Source organism: Budorcas taxicolor, chromosome 24, assembly GCF_023091745.1.
Source record: "Budorcas taxicolor isolate Tak-1 chromosome 24, Takin1.1, whole genome shotgun sequence".
Lineage (NCBI taxonomy): Eukaryota > Metazoa > Chordata > Mammalia > Artiodactyla > Bovidae > Budorcas > Budorcas taxicolor.
The window spans coordinates 41,432,606-41,454,708 of record NC_068933.1 but is presented as its reverse complement, the minus strand read 5'-3'; the positions used below and the strand labels follow the sequence as shown (position 1 = coordinate 41,454,708).

General features: G+C 50.4%; 1 protein-coding gene across 1 annotated transcript in view; it reads left to right on the top strand.

Moving 5' to 3' along the window:
• The window catches only part of UBE2E1 (ubiquitin conjugating enzyme E2 E1), a 67,539-nt gene extending 49,382 nt beyond the window's left edge, over nucleotides 1-18,157 (top strand). Inside the window, exons 4-6 of the mRNA XM_052661353.1 lie at nucleotides 14,382-14,514; nucleotides 16,280-16,427; nucleotides 17,365-18,157. Coding sequence (XP_052517313.1) covers nucleotides 14,382-14,514; nucleotides 16,280-16,427; nucleotides 17,365-17,462 — 379 coding nt within the window. The 3' untranslated portion in view covers nucleotides 17,463-18,157. The remainder of the gene's footprint in view (nucleotides 1-14,381; nucleotides 14,515-16,279; nucleotides 16,428-17,364) is intronic.
• The last annotated feature ends 3,946 nt before the right edge of the window (nucleotides 18,158-22,103 follow it).

Here is a 22,103-nt window from a genome sequence, read left to right as displayed (position 1 = left end):
TCCTTGACCACTGGTCTGCTCGCCTCCCAGCTCCCCCCTTGGTGTCGTCTGCTCTCCTGTTGGTTCCATCTTTGTAGGTTTGGCTGTTTGGAATACCACTTACTCTTAGGCAGGTGGTGCCTGGAGGAGGAGCAGCCCCTGCCACACGTGCCCACGCCGCCGTCCCCGCCCCCGCCGCCGTCCCCGCCCACGCCGCCGTCCCCGCGCCCGCGCTCCCAGACAGTTGTTTCCGTCCTCTGGTCCAGTGTTCATGTTAGGTTTGGGTTTTCTGTTTTTCCTGAAAAGTGAGAAAATTGAAACTGTCTCCTTCGTTTTTCGCGTCTGTCTCTTTTAGTCTCCTCTCCGGCCGCACATTGGGCTCTCGGCTGCCTTGTGCTCTGAGCCTTGGGCCTGCGGCAGGCGTCTCCTGTGCTCGTCATCAGAACTTCTCTTGCCTTTTGATCTTTTCTCTAAAACTTTATCCTGAATAGGCATGTCCTTCAGTAGTTAGTTTTCTGAAAGTTTATCCCATGTACAGTTGCAAGTCACCAGCCGACATTTTTGTTAGGACCCTTTTCTGTTCGGGGAGAATGTGCCTCAGTGTTGAACGATCAGAGTCCTTCGGAGGCGACTGATGTTAGCCTGAGGTGCGTGTGTGTGTGTGTGTGCGGCTTGTGGCGATTTGGGAGCCAGAGTGGTGGCTGGCCCATGGCCCTGGGGGAGAGCCCTGGGTATCTGTCGCCTGCCCCAGCACTGGCCGCGCGCGTCTCTGGCGGCTGTGAAACGTCACATGTGGACGCCACACCTGGGCCTCCTCAGCAGCTGCTGCAGCTCCTGAGCCTGAGGAAGCTGCTGCCTCTGTGCTCAGCCGGGAGGGCGTGTGCACGGCAGGACGGACCTGGCGATGAGGCTGGGCAGCGAGAGAGGCGCCGGAGGCCCCCCAGCCCCATCTGTTCAGTCTCTCAGCCCTGTGCAGACAGCAGCAGCCGACCCCTGTTCCCCCTGAGAAAGAAGCCGGCGACTCCCCGGTGCAGTACATAGCTCCGCTCACCTCCTGACCTGTGATTTCCTGGTGGCTCCGCGTGGCAATGGAGACGGAGGGGACAGAAGGCCTCAGAGGCCCAGCTTCCCAGAGCGCTGCGCAGGGTGGATATTGTGCCCCAGGCAGGGCTGCCCTGCGTTTCATCACAGGTCAGTTCAGCGCTTGCCAGCCCCCCGGGGCCACCGGAAGCCACAGTGGATCTGACCTCCTGGGACCCAACTCGCTTCTCAGCTGCAGAAATAGGTGTCATGTTCTAACACACCTGCTTTTTAGTTTTGGGGTTGTTTTTTTCTATTTCCACCTGAAGAATTGTGTTTCTTTTTTCTCTTTGCAGTTGAGGAGCATAACATTTAGACTGTTACCTGGTTGAACTGATGCTCATTTCTCAAAACCATCTTCGGTTTTCATTAAACTGGGGATTCTTTCCATTTTTTGAGTTGTCACATTGTTAGCAAAACCCCCTGTCCTTCTCACTAAGTATCCTTTGTGTGGGGTGTATGTATTTTCAGTTAATGCATTTCTGCAAGTGAAGTGAATCAGTTTTTTAAGAAATTTTAATAACGCCTCCTAGCAGATGACAGGAGTTTCTTGTTCTTGCTTAATCCCAGCCTCCATCCCAATGCGGAAGAGAAGCGAGGTAGTCGGGTAGCGCGGGCAGGCTGGTGAGTGTGATTAAGTGACGGTGGAGTCCGGAGGCAGGTGATTGCGTTAGAAGCTCCATGGAGCATAGCAGAAAGAAAGTACACGGTAGGAAACATGCGTTAGTAGGAAAGCCTAGGTAGCATTTTCCAGAGCTGGGACTTTCCCCTTTAGGACTTCATCATTCAGGCACATTGCTTCACGTCTGGAATCTGTTTCCCCATCTTTAAAATGGGGATAACGTGACTTTGCCTGATCCAAAAGATTTGGGTGAAGATCCGAGAATTCAGAGTTTATGAAATGATAAGTTCCGCTGCAAATGTTGGGTATTGTTCTGCTTTTGATTTCTGTTGGTTCTTGGAACGATATTTTAAATGTGCCTATGTTAGGTCAGAACACACTGATACCTAATAAATCCTGGGGAATTGAATTCAAACTTTATTTTGCTTATAATACTTGGATAAGTCTTTATCTAATTTATTGAGGCATAACATTACATAAAATTAAATTTACCCGCTTCCAAGTCTTCCATGTTTTGACTCTTCAGCTGAATTGAGTGTTTGGATAAGTATTTCGGTGATGTGAGCAGACCATCTTAGCTGACCTTTTTAACATGTCTGCTGAGTGGCCTGTCCGGTCCCCGGCCTTGATTTGAAAAGGATTCGCTTCCTGCTCTTGGAGCTTCCTTGGTTGGCACTGAGCCTTCTCTCCACTCCACACAGGGGGCAGGGTGGGGAAGGGAGCGCGAAGGAGCCCCTGGCTGAGGGGGGAGAGTCCCAGGCTTCCCCAGGCTCCGTGTTAAGAGTCAGGAGGCCTCATCACAGGGCCGGAGGTGGCAGTGGCCAGTCACTTCCTGTGAAAGACCGTTTCACGTCGTCACCCAAAGATGCAGCGAGTCAGGAGGTCCCCAAGGAAAGTGTATTTGGGTTTTGGCACAGGAATGAACTTGTCAAAATCTCCTCTCCACCCCTTGGTAACTCTGTTCTAAACCACAGTCTATGAAAACTGGGCTTCTGTAGCCCAGATTGAGTACCCCCATCCCCGAAACCCTTAAAGTACTGGTTTTCTGCTCAGAAACCCTGTTTACCCAGGACCACCACATTACTCACCTTCTCTGATACTTTCTCTCTTATCGGTGGGTTCAATTCCATTTCGTCTACTCTTTCTAAAATAGAAACACAGGTTATTGTGAAAGTTATACACATGATTGTTTTAAATCCCAGTAATTTAGATCTGTTTGAAGGAGAAGGTAAATCCCCTGCCTCATCCTTCAGGTATAACCACTGTTATGGTTTGGCTGTATGGTCTGTCTTATAAAAACGAGATTGCTCTACGTACCCTTACAGAACCTGCTTTTGCAGTTAACACTGCACTGTGGGTTTCTTTAAATCTGACGCAGGATGCGTGCTTCATCTCATTGAAGAGCTGTGGAGTGTGCCTTTACACGGTTGTACCGTGGTCTCTCTAACCTCTCTCCTAGTGATAATTTAGTTCATTACAAATATTTTTCTATCATACATAAGGTCCTTATAAATACCCTAATACTATAGCCATGTGCACGTGTCCATTCATTACCTTGGGTTAATTTCTGAGAAGCAGAATTTCTGTGTCAGGGGGTATCCTGAATATGTTGCATCTGATCGCAGACTGCTAACTCACTGTTCACAACAGTGGAGGAGAGCGCCTGTTCCTCCTGCAGTTAACACCGGAGACTGTGAGTCATTTGAATCTTTGCCAGCCCTTACAGGTTGAATGTGCCTCATGTTGAATTTGCATTTCCTTGAGTCTAAATAAGACTGAGAATCTGTTTATTGGCCTCACGGGTTTCTTTTGAGAAGTGCCTGTGTGCTTTGAGCGTTTTTCCGGAGTCGAGCCCCTAGCCCTGTCCGGTGCGGCCTCTGCGCTGCCCTGGGTAGACTGCTCGCGGCTTCTTCCTCTGAAAGGCCTTCAGCGTTGCTCTTGGCACAGGCACGTCTTTCCCTGTGTACCTTCGTTGGCGTCTCAGCTTTGGTTCCCCAAGAAGGAGACCCTCAAGAATTGGAACGCAAGCTGTTTCTGTAGTGTTAGGAACGGAAGGAGAGGTGGGAGTCAGCCTGGGAAGGAAGGGCTGTCCACGAAGGACGCCTCCTGGCCAGAGCCCACCTGGCGAGAGCCTCGGGCCGCGCCGGGGTCACGGCCCACCCAGCCGTCAGCCGGTGGTGAGGCGGCTGTTGGAGGGTGTGCCCGCAGTTTATCCCTGCCTGACAGGAACACCCTAAACGGTGCAAAACCCCCTCCGCCACGCAGTGTGTCTGGGGCTGGAGTCGTCTGAGGCTCCCTGCCACCACCCGTCGGGGACCGAGGGCCGGGCGGCACGCTGGGGCTTCCCGGGCCCCCTCTGCCTGCTGTGCAGTCTCTGCCCGGCACCTCCCCACCCCGCCCCGCGCCTGCCGTGCGGTCTCTGCCCAGGGTCCCCCCTCCCCTGCCCCGCGCCTGCCGTGCGGTCTTTGCACAGGTTCCCCCGCCCCCCTGTGCCTGCCTTGCAGTCTCTGCACAGGGTCCCCCCCCCCGCCCCGCACAGGGCCTCTACGGTGGTCAGTCGGCATCGGGGGAGGGCAGGACCCCCTCCTCTAAAAAGGCGCTAGCTTGGGGAGGCCCGCAGGCTGCCCCTGGTCCACATTCAGAGTGGTGGGAACCAGACTCCTGGGGGAGGAGTGTTGGGGTCTGTGGATTGTGCGGTGAGCTCGCTGCAGGGAGCGTCCGCCGCACCTCCTGCCTGTGACAGTCACGAGGAACCGCGCTTGGGCACCGCCAGGCGCTTGGAGCCGACCTAGAGGAGGCCTGAGGGCTGCCTGGAGGCGCCGGGCGGCCTCTGTGCAGGGCTTGGCGTGAGGTGACCCCACCCTCAGGTAGAAAATCCTCACCATATTTTCTTCCAGTTCCTGTTCAAACTTCTACGGTTTTGTTTGTTTTAAATAGCTGATGAAATCAAGGATCAAACACCTGTTTTAATGGTTAGCCAGTTGTGTTAATATGATTTTAAAATAATTTCCCCAGCAGTTCTCAAGTTTTTAAAGAAGTTTCAGGACCCCGTTATACCTTTAAAAATTATTATAAGCAAGAGCTTTTGTTCATGTGGTTAACGATTACAGATTTTTACCGCATTCAAGATTAGAGCTGAAACATTAAAAAAAATAGTTCATTTAGAAGTAACCCAAGACATGTTAACATGCAACTCTGATTTTCCAAATCCAGAAAACCTAGATGAGTGGCAGTATTTTACGTATTTGCATATTCCTTCAGTGCCAGACTTAAGGCAACAGCTGTATTATTCTGTCTGCTTCTGCACTGACTGTCCTCAGATCATCCTGTCAGGAAAGCTCTACAGTGCAAATGCAAGAGCTGCAGAGGGGAAGAGGCAGATGGTGGTTCAGGGCTGTGGGTAGCACTGACCTGTGGACTGCCGCAGGGGACTCAGGATACTGCCCGTCTACTCTCTTGCCTGATGGTGTCAGAGCCAGCTCTAGCTGAAGGTGCGTGTATCCTCCAAATCCCCCTGGGTCTGTGCTGAGGGAAGCGGTAGGGGCTGGACCGAGGACGCGCAGCACCTGCATGGGGCGTTTGCTCAGAGCCTGGGTGGGGGGGTGCGGGAAGAATCGGGAGCCTGGCCGGCCAGCCCCAGCCTGGTGCGGGCATGCGGTCTCAGATCCCCTCTGTGTGGATTAACCACAGACGAGCCAAACTGGAGTACTTTCAAGGGCTGTGAAAATTCTTAATTACTAAATAAAAGCTTTATTAAACAATGCGATTAAAATAATTGTAGAATTCACCCCACATAATAAGTGACCCAGAAAGTCCGCTGCCGCGATACAGTTGAGGAAGGTCCTCCTCTGACTCTGGAAGGGCAAGGCTGGGCCTCACGCCCCCTGCCCACAGCTTCCTGCTCGCACGCCTGCAGCGTGGAGGCGGCACAGACGGCCAGTGTGAGTGGTGGGAAACCTCAGTGAGGGCTCTGTAGCCAGAGGTATGTTCTGGAGTCTTCTCTTGGAACCGAGTAGAGCCTGGGAGGTTCTTTTTTGAGGATAGTGGTGTCCTGTAAGTAAGTGGCTTCTCCTTGTGGCCCTGTTGCTGCTGAGGGTCAGCACTGAATGTGCGGAGGGCGCAGCATTAACAGGTGTGCCTCACCCCCACCCCACCTCCCGGGAGTAAACAGGAGGCTCTGCTCCACCGGCTGCCTCTCACTGACCCGCAGGACGGGTTATCGTCTCCGTGGACAAGCTGGCTATGCGCCGCTGCCCCAGGGAGAGCCCGAGTAATCGCTGGTTTCTAGTTACAGTAGCCCCTGAACAGTGCAGGGATCGGGGGTCCCAAGTGCAACTTCGGACTCCTCCCAGAACCTCTAACAGCCTGCTGCTGACAGCACGCCTCGCCAGTAGCAGCCATCGGTCAGCACATTTTGTGTATTGCATGCATGCTCACTCGTGCACTCACTGCATACACACGTGCAAGGGGCTCCGTCGTGTCTGACTCTCGCGACCCTCCGGACTGTAGCCCGCCAGGCTCCTCTGTCCACGGGGTTCTCCAGGCAAGAACACTGGAGTGGGTTGCCATTGCCTGCTCCAGGGGATCTTCCTGATCCAGGGATTGCACCCATGTCCCTTACGTCTTCCAGCGTTGACAGGGGGGTTCTTATCACTAGTGCCACCCAGGAAGCCCATTGTATGTGTACCTACATTTGCTTTATGCCTTCGTGACAGACCTGTTTCTTTTTTTGATATTTCTAGGCTATACAATTAGGCTATGAGTTTTTTCAGATTGTTAGCGATCCTCCCAAAGTTTCCCAGTGTATCTATTGAAAAAACTCTGTGCATAAGTGGACCCCCACAGTTGAAATTTGTGTTGTTCAGGGGTCAGGAGTCCTCACTCGAATAGCAGTTTTACAGATGTTGGTGTGAACACCGCACCTGAAAACTCGGGGCTCCAAGGCTGATACCCTGGCTCTGGCTGCTTCAGTGGGAATAGAGGGGTAACGGCCTGAGAGCCTGACCTGCTCAGACCATTTCTCTCATTTCTCTGGGAAACACAAAACAAATTAGAATTGTTCTAAGTCATGCTTGTCTGGTTCCTGCAGAAAAGAGCTATCGTCTGGTCCACCTTAATTCTGAATAGCTACCTGTTTAACACCGTATAGGAACACGGCCTCTGATACACGGGGTGTGCTGATCTTCTAATTCTCTGTAATCCTTCCAGTGTGTTGTCCCCCCCATCCTCCGCAATCTGATTTTTTTTAGGCCCTTCGTTTCTGGCTAGTTCGTCATTTCACATGCTCGCTGCCTGCCCTCACTCTTGACTCAGTAGTTCAGAGGTTAAAGCCCGATTCTGGGCTCAGTTAACTAAAAGCTCTAAAAACTCAGCCACCCCTCATTGAGAGGAAGGGACCTCTGAGGGCGATGGTTTCTGAGGCCTGCAGCTCTTTCAGTGTCCCTGCTGGAGACTCTTTCAAATTGTCTTAAAATCGTTTTCTTTGTGTCCTTACTCCGTGTGTGTCTGATTTTTTTCCATTTGGAATGTGAATTTCCGGAAGGACTGGATGTTGCTTTTTCCTAAAGCAGTAGCATGTGAGATAAAACTGCAGCTGATGGCCAGTTGGGCAAGATGGAGCTTTTGTGGGGTTTTGTTATTTCACCTAACTTGGAAACATTGTCATATAATCCTGAACAGTGGTACATATTTTGACCAGCTAATTCAGTGTTAATCACTATCAGGCCTGCAGACCTGTACGGTGTGTGGGAAATTACTCTCTAGAAGACTGAAGAGTCTGATGTGAGAGAGTTTGTGCACCCATGTAGCTTGTAGCGGTTTAAGTAATCCACAGACAAGTCTTTTCTGATTGGAAACACATTTCAAAAATGAGCTCTGCTGCTTCCGCGGGCCCCAGATGAGTGCCCTGCTCCGTGAAGAGTGTGTCACGAGTGCCTCTGAGAGGCTGTCTGCTCTCTCCTGCGGAAGACGGAGGTCTCTGTCCTCAGTGTGGGTGCGGCCAGCCGTGGGGGCTTTGCAGGAAGGCCCCTCCCCTGGTGGACGTGGCCTGTGCTGTTTTCCATGTACGTTTGTTTGAGTGAGTTCTCCTTCCTGTGTGGGACAGTGTGCCCCCTGCTTGGACTCACTGTTACAGAGCAACTGCCTGGGCACACAGACTTGAGCTCCTGCATGGACCCCGGCTCTCCTGGGCAGTCCTTTAGGCGGGCCCTTGGTCTGGAAGTTCCTCCCAAGGGACAGTGCTGAAGGGCACCCCAGGCAGCCCCGCCATATGAGCCCGCATCTGGATGGTCACTGTTTTCCGGACGGGCACCAGGACAGCATGGTTTTGGGGTCTGTTATTATAAAATTCCTCTGGGTGTGTTCAGTAGCTGTCACCAAGAAGGTCGCTCTCATTCCCTGGACCGACGTCTTTTGGGCAGTGATCGTGGGGGACGAGGAGTCCCTCTGGACAGTTGAGAAAAGATTCCTGCTATTCTCTCATATTCATCTTGAATTTCTTAGCAAAAGGAGAGTAAATTAAGAATGGACTTTGAGCCGTATGTTTGTAGGGAACATAGATTTGATAGCAGATCTCTTCCTGTAAGCACTTTCTCAGTTCTGTGTTTGGTTATTGATCTTACAGTCTGAATAGAGCTAAGCATCACCAGGGTTGATCTTTTTTTTTTTACTGCAAAGAAGTACAGATGGAGAAGGAGAGACCTAGATAACACGACAGGTCGTTTGAATCGGTTACAGAACATTGGAAAGTGGAGTTGAAATTCGTTGCCGTTTGTGTCCTCCACAGCCGCCTTCTCAGACTCTGATGTGCTCAGGCGTCATTTGGGGACTGTGTTAAGATGCAGATTCTGATGCGGTAGGTCTGGGGCCTCAGAGTCTGCTTTTCTAACAGACGCCCAGGGGATGCTGACGTTGCTTTTGTTCAGGGACCACATTTTGAGTAGTCGGGGTCTATAGAACACGGGGGTGTGTGCAAATCTCCTTTTTTGGGATCTCAGTTTTCCAACCAGGAGTGGAACCCAGGCCATGGCAGTGAAAGCCCCAAATCCTAACCACTAGACCGCCAGGAACTCCTGCAAGCCCACCTGTGATTGATGACCGCCTGGACCGCATTGCGCCCGCTCTCTCTGTACCGGGCACTGAGCAGCAGACGAGCGGTCGGGATCGGCGGCGGCGTCTGACAGCGCGTGGGGCTGCAGGCGGACGCCGCTCTCTCCCCCACTGACGCGCACGCCCCCGTCCCGGCTGCGACGCGCAGAACCCTGCTCAGACGGCGTCGCCCAGACAGAGCGCGGCTCTAAGGCTCCCGTCGGGCGTGGGCCCCGCGGCCTGTGTGACGGCAGCGGCGCCCTGTCTGCGAGCTCGTTGCTGTCACATGCCTTCTGCGGGGCAGAGGCGAGGCGGGGACCAGCCCGTCCAGTCTTAAGTTTCCCCGGCGTGTGGTTGCCTCCAGGCGCCCGTCCTCCTGCAGCACGGGTCACTGTCCTGTGGGGCGACACCAGGGGTCCGTGGGGGCTTTGGGAAGAACGAGCCGCGCCGGCTGACCTGAGCCCCTGCTGGCCTGCTCCGTGGCCCCCACGCCTGGCTGCCCGGCTGCGGCACGCTTGTTGGCTTTCTGTCCCCCAGCCTCCGCTCCCTCGCTGTTTTTAGGGTGTGAGACTAAGTCTTTTAGGATTATGTCTAAAACAGCATCTCAGTTAGGGATTTCTGTGTTTGTAAGCAGGGATCATCTCTCCCAATAAAAATTTTAAAAATTGATTGTAATATTTGCCTTGCTTTCAGGGTGTTGTTTTTAAGAAACTAATATAGCTTTTGAAAACTGAAGGGCAACGTTGGTTTCTTAACTGTTGTCGTGGGAGAATAGTCTAACAAATTGATACTGAGTGTGGGCATGGGTGAGGAGGAGAAAAACATCTTTAAGTGAAAATAAAATTTTGTTTCATTTGGAATGAAGTTAAACATTCACATGTGTGGTTTTCTTGGAAAAGTCAATCCGGAGAGCACGTCAGATTCTATAGTAAGGCTGCTCTGATGACAGGTTTTAAAGATTGGTTTTATTAATTTCCTAGGATTACACCGTAAATGAGTTTTATTAGTTAGGTTCTGTCCTGTTCTCACTAGGACCCTAAGTGTTACCCAGAAGTTACGCCGACTGATAGCTTTCACTGTGTGGCTCCCAGGTCAGCGCTGGTGAGACGTGGGGCCTGTGGCCGCCCTGCCCCACATGCTCCGGGAAGGCTGGGGTCCTGACCGCCCCCACCCCGCTGGATCCGAGTGACCTCAGAAACTACTACAGAAATGAGAAAGCTGCATCACAAGGAGAGTTTCCTCTCGCTTTTCTTGCAGTGTTTGCTGAAGCTGTGTTTGTTTTCTCTCTGCTTCTGTTTGCGTGCCGGGTCCTTGGTGCCGCACGGCGTGCCGGGGTGCGGGGCGCGGGGCGCGGGCTCTGTGCGGTGCAGTGCCTCGGCTGGGCCTCGGGCTTGGTTGCTCCGCAGCTTGTGGGTTCTTCCTGAATCAGGGATTGAACCCGTGTCTCCTGCACCGACAGGTGGATTCTTTACCACCGACCCACCAGGGAAGCCCTAAAGCTGTGTGTATTTTGACCAGAGAGAAAAAAGCAGAATTTAGGTCACAGTTCTTTCCTTTGGCCTTGGTAAGAGTTTATTACACTCTGTGTCCCCTGGCCACGCTGCGTGGCTGCAGGGCCTCAGTGCCGCGATCAGAGAGCGAAACTGGGCCCTTGGCAGTGACGTCGAGGGGTCCTGACCACTGGACCGCCGGGGAATTACCGTGCGCTTTTATTTTGAAAAGTGTTTGTGTTACAGTAAACCTGAATTGAACAGAATCTGGAAGGCAGAGTCTCAGCCACTTTCGGAGATTGCAGTCACTGAGCAGGGACGTGTGGTGGTGGTCGTCCCATCTTCCCTTAATTCCTTAAATTCAACCTCCCATTTCCCAATTCAGAACTTTCCATCCCTTCTAAGGGCTTAGACTGATTCGTGTACTTGAATTGGTGTTTAAAACTGGAGTTACATTTCTTATTGTACAACCGAAAGTATCTTCTGTTACAGGGAGGGGACGGGAGGCTGGTGAAGGTGTGTGCTGACTGAGCAGACAAACCAGTCGGTCGTTTTATGGAGGAAGGGGGTGGGGTGTTGGGACACACTTCCCCAGAACAGTGTCACTTTCTGAGAGCTGGAAGCTTCTGCCCTCAAATTTTGCCATGGGTCTATCTACCACCTTCTAGGCCAGTAGGATCCTAACTTTTTCCAGTGAGAATTAGAAAGAGGGGAAAAGGCAAAAGTATTGCAGGTCCCTTACCATAATCTTTGTTCTGTGATCAGGAAAATGCGTACGACAGAAAGCTGGGTGACTTCACGCAGTAACAGGCAGCATTCCTTGGTCTTTGCAATAGATTCTCGGATGCTTCACGGTAGTTTCCAAGCCCGCTGGTTCAGGACCCACAGGTTACGGATCTATGTTGCTGAGTCTTTTCCACAGCTCTTCTTGATGCTTCATGATTTCAACTACTTTTGATCCTACCTCGCTTAGACTGTTTTTCTTATAACCTACCTTCATTCTTCATTTTCTTAGTATAGAGACGGTGTTAATTAAACAGTTCTCTTCCCGTGTACTTCCAGTTTATGTTACATGCTTGTAACTCTCTCTCTCTCTAATGTTTATTGATTGATTAGGCTGCACCAGTCTGAGTTGCAGCATGTGGGATCTAGTTCCCTGACCAGGGATCGAACCCAGGTCCCCTGCATTGAGGGACTGGAGTCTTAGCCACTGGACCACCAGGGAAGCCCTCAAACTCTCTCTCCAGACGTTTCCCTGAACTTTCAGAAAGTTTACACCGAACTGCAAGCTGCTCACAAACAGGCAGCAGTCTCGATTTGAATTTCTAGCTGTATCACAGGTGACAAGCTGTGAACTGTTGACACTTAGGTTCTGGACGGTTGTCCTCCTCCCAGTAACCTGTACAGGGGGCCCAGATGCAAAGCACCTGCTCTGAGGTCGCCAGAAGAGCTTTTTAAATATGTGGAGTCTTGGTTCCCCTTCTGGATGGGCTAAGCTCAGTAGTACCCCTGGCATGAAGGTCAGGAATCTGTCATTTTTAAAGTTTCACAGATGATTTTGGTGATGAAATTGAGAAACCACCAGTTTTCTTTCCAGTCATAAAATCTGCTTGTAGTGGCATGTTGTTAGACCACTGTGCTTCTATCTTTTTTCTGTATTAAGGGCCCCCAGGACTGGGCCTTTGCCAGCATTTCCCCACCAGGGTGGGACCGACTGACTTGACCGTTATTTTTTTCTCAGTCTCAGCCCCGCTAAGCTGACTGTGAGGAAAACAGCATGGCTCCCTACGCACCTGGAGAAGGAAATTCCCCCTCCAGGGTTCTTGCCTGGGAATCCCTTGCACGGAGGAGCTTGGCGGGCTGCAGTCCATGGGGTCACAGCGAGTGGGATGCGACTGAGTGAACAGCGGTTGGTGCGGTCCTGTTTTGGACGGAAGAAGGGGGTTTAGCGCGAATGCCAGCCTCTCGCCTTCGAGCCTTAGGTATTGTGAACGCGATAGGAGGGGACGGTGCGTCTTCTTAGCTGCCGCCTCTGTGTCGGTGTCCTTCCGTCTGCTTAGACAGGAGTCCCGGCTGCACCAGCCCGATCTGTAGACTTTCTGCAAACCTACAGGCAGGGTGGCACTTAGGACGCCTGAGGACCAGTGCTCATCTCAGGAGAAGCAGCAGCAGAGTCGTATCCCTCCGCGTGGAGGGCTTACCGTGTCTCCGGAGAGAGCGCTGGCCAAGGGCACTCCTTGCATCCCAGCTTGTGATAGCTGTGGTCAGATGTCTTGCAGAGTCGAAAGTTGTCTTTTTTAAAACTCAAAGATGGTGTCTGCCTATGTGTGACTTAATCTTAGAGATGGTGTTAAACAATCTCTCTTTCCATGCATGTCCATCGTAAAACAGGTTTTTAATAGTTCCTGGGACTATCCATCCCAAGGAGGTATGAAGGGGCCATCCTGTGGGAGCCAGTGGTTATACTCAAGTCGCTAGTAACAGAGGAACTGCTGCCATTCAAAGAGCGAACCCTGTGGACTTGCTGCTCTGCAGAGGTGGTCACCAGCACCTCCTTCCCGCTGGTGTTTAGTTCTCAGAATATCGCGTGAGAAGCTGGTAACATGCTCCAGGTCACACAGCTCGGCAGCGCTCGGTCCGGGGTCTGGGCGCTCTCTGCCTCGTGACCATGGGCCCTGGCGCTCCCCACGGCCCCTGCTCTTTGCCCGTGTTTTCTCCTTCCTTCCCGGCCGCACCGTGCTTTCTTCCTCAGCTTCTCTCTTCTCTTCCCCTAACTTAGCTTGTTCCCCTCGCTTCTGTTGCTGCTGTTCCTTCTCCAAACTCCAGACTGAAAGAAAAAGTCTCCAGTGGGTTTGGGTAAAGTATGGGGCAACAAGACGGCGTTCACTTTTCCTTTTCTTCTCATCTCCCTTCCTCTTCATCTCTTTCTCTTAAAAGGAACCGAGCCCCGCCTCGAACCAGTTAGCAGCGGGCAAGATGCAGACCAGCAGTTCTTGTCTTGTTCATTATGGGAACCCCCTGCATTCAGCGTCTGCCTGGTGCACGGGCTCTCAGCACGTGTGCGGGCGAACGAGTCCAGTTCACGCAGAACGCTTGTTTAAGAGAGATTCGCCTGCTCTGCAGACAGTCTTTTGGGTGTTGACTGGATCTGCAGGTCTCGAAGGGAAGGTCTTTTTCTGTGTTTGGCTGACACACTTTACTGTCCTCAGAGCAGTAAATGAAAATGAAATGAAAACACGCGAGTTAACCCCTCCGCAGCGTCTCCCATGTCATCCCCGGGCTGTGGGAAGGTCTTTCTACGTCAGGAACCAAGACTGACTCCCAGACTCCTCGTCTTTTCTCTTTTCTAAATACTAGAATGTTACACTTACTGTTTGGACGGGGGTGTTAAGCTTTCGGAGGTCTTGGTTACGTTTTTATTAACATGCCTTTATACAGAGATGCTGATCCGACAGGGCCGTGGAGAAGGTATCCCAGCGTGACTGCATGTAACCAACAGTGTAACCAGCAGTGATCTGGTGTGTAGAGAGCCGCTTGTGGAATTGGATTCATGCTGAGACGAAACCGAATGGCTTGTAACTGGGTCGTTGTGTCCCCCGCCCACCCATGCATGGTTGACGCTGTTCAGAGAGCTGCAATCTGTGGGACTCCTTTCTGTGTAAGATTATGGAGAAACGAAGAGCCCCCGTCAGAGGGTCAGAAATGATGCTTTCAGCAGAGGTGACACGGCTCTGAAGAGCTCTGTGTGCTGAGAGGTGTTTCTCTCTCAAGTGTGGTTTGCGTTTCCTGCGGTGCACGGAGGAGAGGGTTTCTGGCTCCTTCCTAGCCGGGCCGGTGTCGGGGCTTCGGCACCCCTCCCGGTGTTCCTGGGCGGAGCCTGTTGGAGGCCCACACCTGCGGGTCTGGAGGACGGAGGGCTGTGCTCTGCGGAGCGCCCACGTTACCGGGGAGGCCGGGGCCGGGAGCGCCCACGTTACCGGGGAGGCCGGGGCCGGGAGCGCCCACGTTACCGGGGAGGCCGGGAGCGCCCACGTTACCGGGAGCGGGCGCAGCGGCGTGCCCTCCCGGGCTGCGCCGCCGGAGCCGAGCGCCGGCGCCCTCTCACCGCGGTGTGTTGTCCGCAGCGCTGGCCCCAAAGGCGACAACATCTACGAGTGGAGGTCCACCATCCTCGGGCCCCCGGGCTCCGTGTACGAGGGCGGCGTGTTCTTCCTCGATATCACCTTCACACCGGAGTACCCCTTCAAGCCTCCGAAGGTAAGGTGCTCCCCCGACTGACGCTGAGGTTCAGATATTCCTGTGAAAGATGAATCCGGCTTTTAAAGTGGGGGTTTTAACCACGAAAAGCAGATCCTGGCAGATCTCTTAGGCACATTTGAACATACATAAAACACGTCTTTGGGTTGACTGCCTCTTCTGGCAAAGGCCATTTCTAAGTAAGTGTGTTTCCACGGGGCTTAAAGTCCTGCGCATATGCCCGTAGGTAATCTGTTTCCCACTCAGCAGGAAGAGTTTCTAACCAATGGAAGCAGTGTCGCAGTCTCCACACGCGGGCTAGGACAGGGACTGGTGGCCTGGCCGCAGGGCGCGGGGGACATGCAGATCCCCGAAGTGTTCCGAGTTTAGAGCACGGCAGCTGGAGACGCTCCTGCCGACCGAGCCTCGGGCCCTTCGGACCCCGGCGGGCTCTCCTCCCGGGTGGGGGCTGCCGGTCACTGTCCGCTGGGAGGCTAAGGGCCTCTTCAGAGTCCGAAGCAGCGCCGCCTCCGGGCGGGGAGCGCTGCCGGGTAAAGGTGCGGTTGCAGCCGCAAGGGCTGACGGATGCCCCTGTCACTCTAAGAAAGCGGCACGGTTACAGGTTATGCTCACTGTGGATGATGCGGTGTATTTCACAGTGAAAACTAGAGACGAGAGGAAACAGCCCAGGCTCGAGCGGCTGACGCTGCTTTGCTGCTGCTGTGGCCCTTGTGCGTTTCTGGCTCCACCCCCGGAAACTGTTAAAGTGGATTCTGTGATGTAGGCCGGCAAGACAGCTGCAGGATCTGATGTAAAGGTCAGAAATGAGCAGAAACACACCGCATCTGCGGATCCACTTTTCAGCCTTTTGGGGGTGTGATCAGTGTGCTAAGCAGCTTGTTTTCATGTACCCACTGCTGCTGCTGCTAAGTCGCTTCTGTCGTGTCCGACTCTGTGCGACCCCATAGACGGCAGCCCACCAGGCTCCCCTGTCCCTGGGATTCTCTAGGCAAGAACACTGGAGTGGGCTGCCATTTCCTTCTCCAATGCATGAAAGTGAAAAGTGAAAGTGAAGTCGCTCAGTCTCGACCCCAGGGACTACAGCCCACCAGGCTCCTCCGTCCATGGGATTTTCCAGGCAAGAGTACTGGAGTGGGGTGCCATTGCCTTCTCTCATGTACCCACTACGACGTTTGAATTAGGTGCTGAAGTTTCCTTTGAGGCCATGTAGTTCTACCAGCTAACACAAGAGGTCAGCAAACGACTAGTTATCCAAACTCCAAAACGTTAGGAAAATATTTACATTAAAACTGCTAAAGATGAATTCAAGAAACATACAGGGAACTATATCCAGCTTCCTGGGGTAAAACATAATGGAGAAGAATATTTTTTTAAAAAGACTGTTTATATGTTTGTGTGTGTGTGTGTAAAACTGAGTCACTGCTGAAAAGCAGAAATTAACACAAATTGTAAATCAACTATAGTTCAGTTTAAGAGGAAAAAAAGGAAAAATTGAAGTTACCTTGCTTTTTGTTGATTACTTTTTAAATGAGATTGAAAATACCTGAGATTGTATCCGTGGATACTTTCTAATCTCAGTTTTATTAAATAGTCTCTGAACACTTACTGGCCTTGTCAAGTTAAACTGTTACTCACTTTTTTTTTTATAAACCAATGTCTGTTTCTTTAAAAGGTTTAGTTAGAGCCATTTAATTGAAAAGGTTTTTTAGTAAAAAGTTTGATTGTTTGCTGTTTACATTTCATTTAACACTACCTTATTTTTTAGGTTACATTTCGGACGAGAATCTATCACTGTAATATTAACAGTCAAGGAGTTATTTGCTTGGACATTTTGAAAGATAATTGGAGCCCAGCACTAACCATTTCTAAAGTCCTTCTTTCTATCTGCTCACTTCTCACAGACTGTAATCCTGGTAAGCTTATGGCTGTTTACCTTGGTTTATTCCTCCTCACCTGGGAAATAGTGGTTTTTTCCATTTAAACTAAGATTTTCTAAAGGTCAGATTTTATTTTTGTACACACTTTCAAAGGAGAAAAACTTAATCGTTTTTCAAAGAAATTTCTAGTCAACAGTTGTCTACTAGTTGAAAAACACAGCCGATTCACCGTTAGCTGATGTGCTCTAGGAATGAGGTGTTTTAATCTACAGAATTCACGTCAGATTGCCTTAGGTTTTTACATTTTTAGTCATTCCCTCCTTTATTTATTTCTATTCCGCTTTCCACACAGTTCTCCTAAAACGACACACTTGTATCTGCCTCTGACCTGCCCACTGCCTGCAGGCCCACTCTGCAGCTGCCCCTAACTGAACAGTGGTTCCCTGCTGTATACTTAGTGATGGCCAGACTGTGGTGCTTTCTGAACCTTTATTTCCTGTTACTAAATTTTTTTTCTAGATAAGCCGAATACAAATTGAATTACTAAAGATTCTGTTTAGGTTTCAGAGAAGCATTGCTTAACTGAAAGTGCAGGTTTCCACCTGGCAGCTCTGGCCGTTTCTGGGTATAGTGGAAAGGCCAATGGTTTGATGCTGCAGGAGCCTCGAGGGCCTCACTGTGCTCAGCGTCAAGACTGGGCGCCACTGGGCACAGGGTGGTCCTGTGCACGGAGCTGGGTGTTGACGGTGGTCAGGGCCTCGAGCCTCCCGGACCCTGCCGAACCCTGCCACGGAGGGGCAAACCCTGCGGGGGTGGGGGGGAGGGGCGAGTCTGGAAGCAAAGGCATCCGGAATGGTGGAGGGGCTTGATGACAGCCACCTGTCCACATTCTCCCAGGCTGCCACTGACCTACTGGCTAAGACGGAAACGTCCTTTTCCTTCCCTCAGAGTAACATGCAGTCTTCTCTTCCAGCCGACCCCTTGGTGGGAAGTATCGCCACTCAGTATATGACCAACAGGGCAGAGCACGACAGGATGGCCAGACAGTGGACCAAGAGATATGCCACGTAAACTGGGCTCCACAGTCCTTCACAGCATTTGTCTGTCACAGAGAGAGCTGCTTATGATTTTGAAGGGGTGGGGGAGGGTGGGTGTTGGTAAAGAGTAGGGTATTTCTATAACAGATATTATTCAGTCTTATTTCCTAAGATTTTGTTGTAACTTAAGGTATCTTGCTGCAGTAGACAGAATTGGTAATAGCAACTTCTAAAACCTGTCATTAGTTCTGCAATGTTAGCTGAGGTGCAGCACAGAGAAGACTAGGCATTTGGGTTCAGTTGCTTGTAGACTGTAAATTTAAAACAGCTTAATTTCGTACAGGTTACACATGGACATTTATGTAAAGTCCTTCCAAGACTACACACTTTTTTGTCTTGAAAAATTGGAATTTGTTTTCCCTTCTTGAAAGGGAACATTGATATTTAACAGCTTTTAGAGACTGTCATCTCATATATAAAATGGACACGTGGCTATAAGACACCAATATAGAAAATGAGTAGTTATGTATTTTATTTTATATGCCAATCTACTTTATTGTGGGGAGAGAGAGGTTTGAATCAGGACTTCTGAAAACCTGTAGTAAAATACCTTAAGCTGTTAGCTGTCCGGCGTGGAGCAGGCTTGCTCAGTGGATTGGCTCCATGTTGTGGACTACTCAAGTCTGCACTCGCTACTGTGCTAATAAACAATATTGAAACAACCACCAACACTGCTGCATTCACGACTTTCTTTTGCCTTTTTTGGTAGTTTTTCTTCTTGTTAGATCTTTACTATTAAAACGATTACAGGCAATGCAGACTGAACACCTTGGTTGCATTTACCCAGCACCAGCTGGGCTTGGCATGTCACTCCTAATTCATCCAGCAGCCTTGCAGGATAAATGCTGAGGTGCCTTAGAAAAGGTTGGGTAGTCTAAGTCACTTTCTTCCAAAGATAGAGTTCTGCTCCGTCTTTTAAAAGAATTCTCTAATTTGTAGATGCGGTGGTAGAATTTGATTGGTGCAAAAATAACTGTGGTTTTGCAGTGTTCTTTGCCATTTGATACTGGATACATTCTTAAATGTGGTTATGTTATATACATCATTTTAACGTGCATGTCTCAATTTACTTTTTTTTTTGGTAATGACTTACTACTTGATAACAAAATGATGTTCAGTTCAGTTCAGTCACTCAGTCGTGTCCAACTCTTTGCGACCCCATGAATCGCAGCACGCCAGGCCTCCCTGTCCATCACCAACTCCCGGAGTTCACTCAGACTCACGTCCATCGAGTCCGTGATGCCATCCAGCCATCTCATCCTCGGTCGTCCCCTTCTCCTCCTGCCCCCAAATCCCTCCCAGCGTCAGAGTCTTTTCCAATGAGTCAACTCTTCGCATGAGGTGGCCAAAGTACTGGAGTTTCAGCTTCAGCATCATTCCTTCCAAAGAAATCCCAGGGTTGATCTCCTTCAGAAAGGACTGGTTGGATCTCCTTGCAGTCCAAGGGACTCTCAAGAGTCTTCTCCAGCACCACAGGTCAAAAGCATCGATTCTTCGGCGCTCAGCCTTCTTCACAGTCCAACTCTCACATCCATACATGACCACAGGAAAAACCATAGCCTTGACTAGATGGACCTTAGTCGGCAAAGTAATGTCTCTGCTTTTGAATATGCTATCTAGGTTGGTCATAACTTTTCTTCCAAGGAGTAAGCGTCTTTTAATTTCATGGCTGCAGTCACCATCTGCAGTGATTCTGGAGCCCAGAAAAATAAAGTCTGACTCTGTTTCCACTGTTTCCCCATCTATTTCCCATGAAGTGATGGGACCAGATGCCATGATCTTCGTTTTCTGAATGTTGAGCTTTAAGCCAACTTTTTTGCTATCCTCTTTCACTTTCATCAAGAGGCTCTTTAGCTCCTCTTCACTTTCTGCCATAAGGGTGGTGTCATCTGCATATGTGAGGTTATTGATATTTCTCCCGGCAGTCTTGATTCTAGCTTGTGTTTCTTCCAGTCCAGCGTTTCTCATGATGTACTCTGCATAGAAGTTAAATAAGCAGAGTGACAATATACAGCCTTGATGTACTCCTTTTCCTATTTGGAACCAGTCTGTTGTTCCATATCCAGTTCTAACTGTTGCTTCCTGACCTGCATACAGGTTTCTCAAGAGGCAGGTCAGGTGGTCTGGTATTCCCATCTCTCTCAGAATTTTCCACAGTTTATTGTGATCCACACAGTCAAAGGCTTTGGCATAGTCAATAAAGCAGAAATACATGTTTTTCTGGAACTCTCTTGCTTTTTCCATGATCCAGTGGATGTTGGCAATTTGATCTCTGGTTCCTCTGCCTTATCTAAAACCAGCTTGAACATCAGGAAGTTCACAAAATGATGTTAGACAAAAAATAAAATCATTTTTCTTACTCGATTTCAAAATGGGTTGTAAGCAGCAGAGATAACTTGCAACATCAACGACACACTTGGCCCAGGAACTGCTAACACACAGTGCAGGGGCAGATCAAGAAGTCTTGCAAAGGAGACTAGGGCCTTGAAGACGACGAGCATGGTGGGCGGCCGGCGGGGGCTGACCACGGCCAACTGGGAGGATTGCCAAGGCCGATGCTCTCACAGCTGCACAAGAAATTGCCGGAGGACTCAGTGTCAGCCTTTCTGTGGTGATTCGGCACTTGAAACAAACTGGAAAGGTGAAAAGGCTCTGTAAGTGGGTGCCTTGTGAGCTGACTGCAAACAAAAACTAACCATTCCTCAATCCCGTGCAACAGTGACGTGCAGGAAAAGTGGATTTTATGTAACAGCAGGTGATGACCAGCTCAGTGGTCGGACGGAGAGGCTGCAAAGCACTTCCAGAGCCACGCTTGCACCAAAAACGGTCCTGGTCACTGCTTGGTGGTCTCCTGCCGGCCTGGTCACTACAGCTTTCTGAATCCTGGTGAAACCATTCCATCTGAGAAATGCACTCAGCAAATCGGTGAGATGCACTGAAAGCCGCAATGCCTGCAGCTGGCATTGGTCCTCAGAGAGGGCCCGATTCTCTCCATCCAACTCTCACCACGCATAGAACAAATTGGCCCACACTCTTGCTGCTTCCGCCATATTCACCTGAACTCTCGCCAACCGACTACCACTTCAAGCATCTCGACAACTTTTTGCAGGGAAAACTCTTTCACAACCAGCAGGAGGCAGAAAATGCTTTCCCAGAGTTCACGGAATCCCGAAGCACAGATTTTTAGGCTCTGGGGAATGAAGTTATTTTTTGTTGGCAAAATTGTGTTGATTGTACTGGTTCCTATTTTGATTAATAAAGATGTATTTGAGAATAGTTAACAATGATTTAAAATTCAGGGTCCAAAACCACAGTTACACTGGCACCGACCTCACACAAGGTATTGGATACAATTCCCTGTGCTAGAGAGTAGGTCCTTGTTGGTTTCCTGTTTTATAGGCAGGAGTATCTGTTCACCCTGAACTTTTAATTTCTCCCTCCGCACCTTTCCCCTCTGGTAACCATGGTTTGTTTTCTGAGTCAGTGAGTCTGAGGGTCTGTTTCTGTTTTGCGAGTAAGTTCGTCTGTGACATGCTGGTCTCTGACTTACTCCACTTAGCGTGATAATCGTCGATAGCTCCCTTTTTCCCTGTGTGTGGTCTTTGCTGACATCGGCATTTCTGAAGAGCCTAGATCTGGGTTTTTTTGTAGCTTTTCTCTTGATGTGAGTCTGTCTCACGTTGCCTTGTGACTTGATTCAGGTTGTGTACCTTTGGCAGGAATACCCTGAGGTGATGCTGTCCTCAAGGCAGTCAGTTTGTCCCCTTACTGACAGCATCCACTTTTTTGATGTTCATTTGCTCTGGATCTTTAGTTGTTCCACGTGGGAGCTAGTTCCCCGACCAGGAATCAAACCCAGATCCCCCCTGTATCGGGAGCAGAGTCTTAGCCACTGGGCCACCTGGGACGCCCCTCCCCTCTTTAGTCTAGGGAAAATATAAAGCCATATATATATATATATATATATATAATGATTTAAGTTAGTCACTGCCCTCAAAGAGCTCATTGTTTTGTTGGGGTGACAGGTCCAAATTCCATTTGCATCAACCCAGCATTGCCACGTGAGAAGTGGCTCTCGCGGAGAAGCAGCTACCGCCAGGGTAGGAGGAGCTGTAGGGGCCGGGGGGAGGTTCGCATCCATTCACCGCCTGTTCAGAAAGAACACAGTCCTGCTGCACACTAAGAGAGCCAGGCTGAGTTCAGCAGAGGAGCAAACTGCAGGACCGTTTTTTGTGGGTCTCTGCCACACTGTGGCACGAGGGATCTTAGTTCCCGAACTTGAACCTTGCCCCCTGCATGGGGGAGCATGGAGTCTTAACCACTGGACCACCAGGGGAAGCCCCCACCCCCATAAATTCCTTATAAATACTGTGTGCTGTGCTTAGTTGCTCAGTTTGATTCTTTGTGACCCATGAGCTGTATCCCACCAGGCTCCTCTGTCTGTGGGATTCTCCAGGCAAGAATAATACTGCAGTGGGTAGCCTTTCCAGTCTCCAGGGGATCTTTCCGATCCAGGGATTGAACCCAGGTCTCCCACATTACAGGTGGATTCTTTACCATCTCAGCTTTAAATAATTGTAAAAGTATTTATCTGTGTTTGAAAAAAAAAAACACT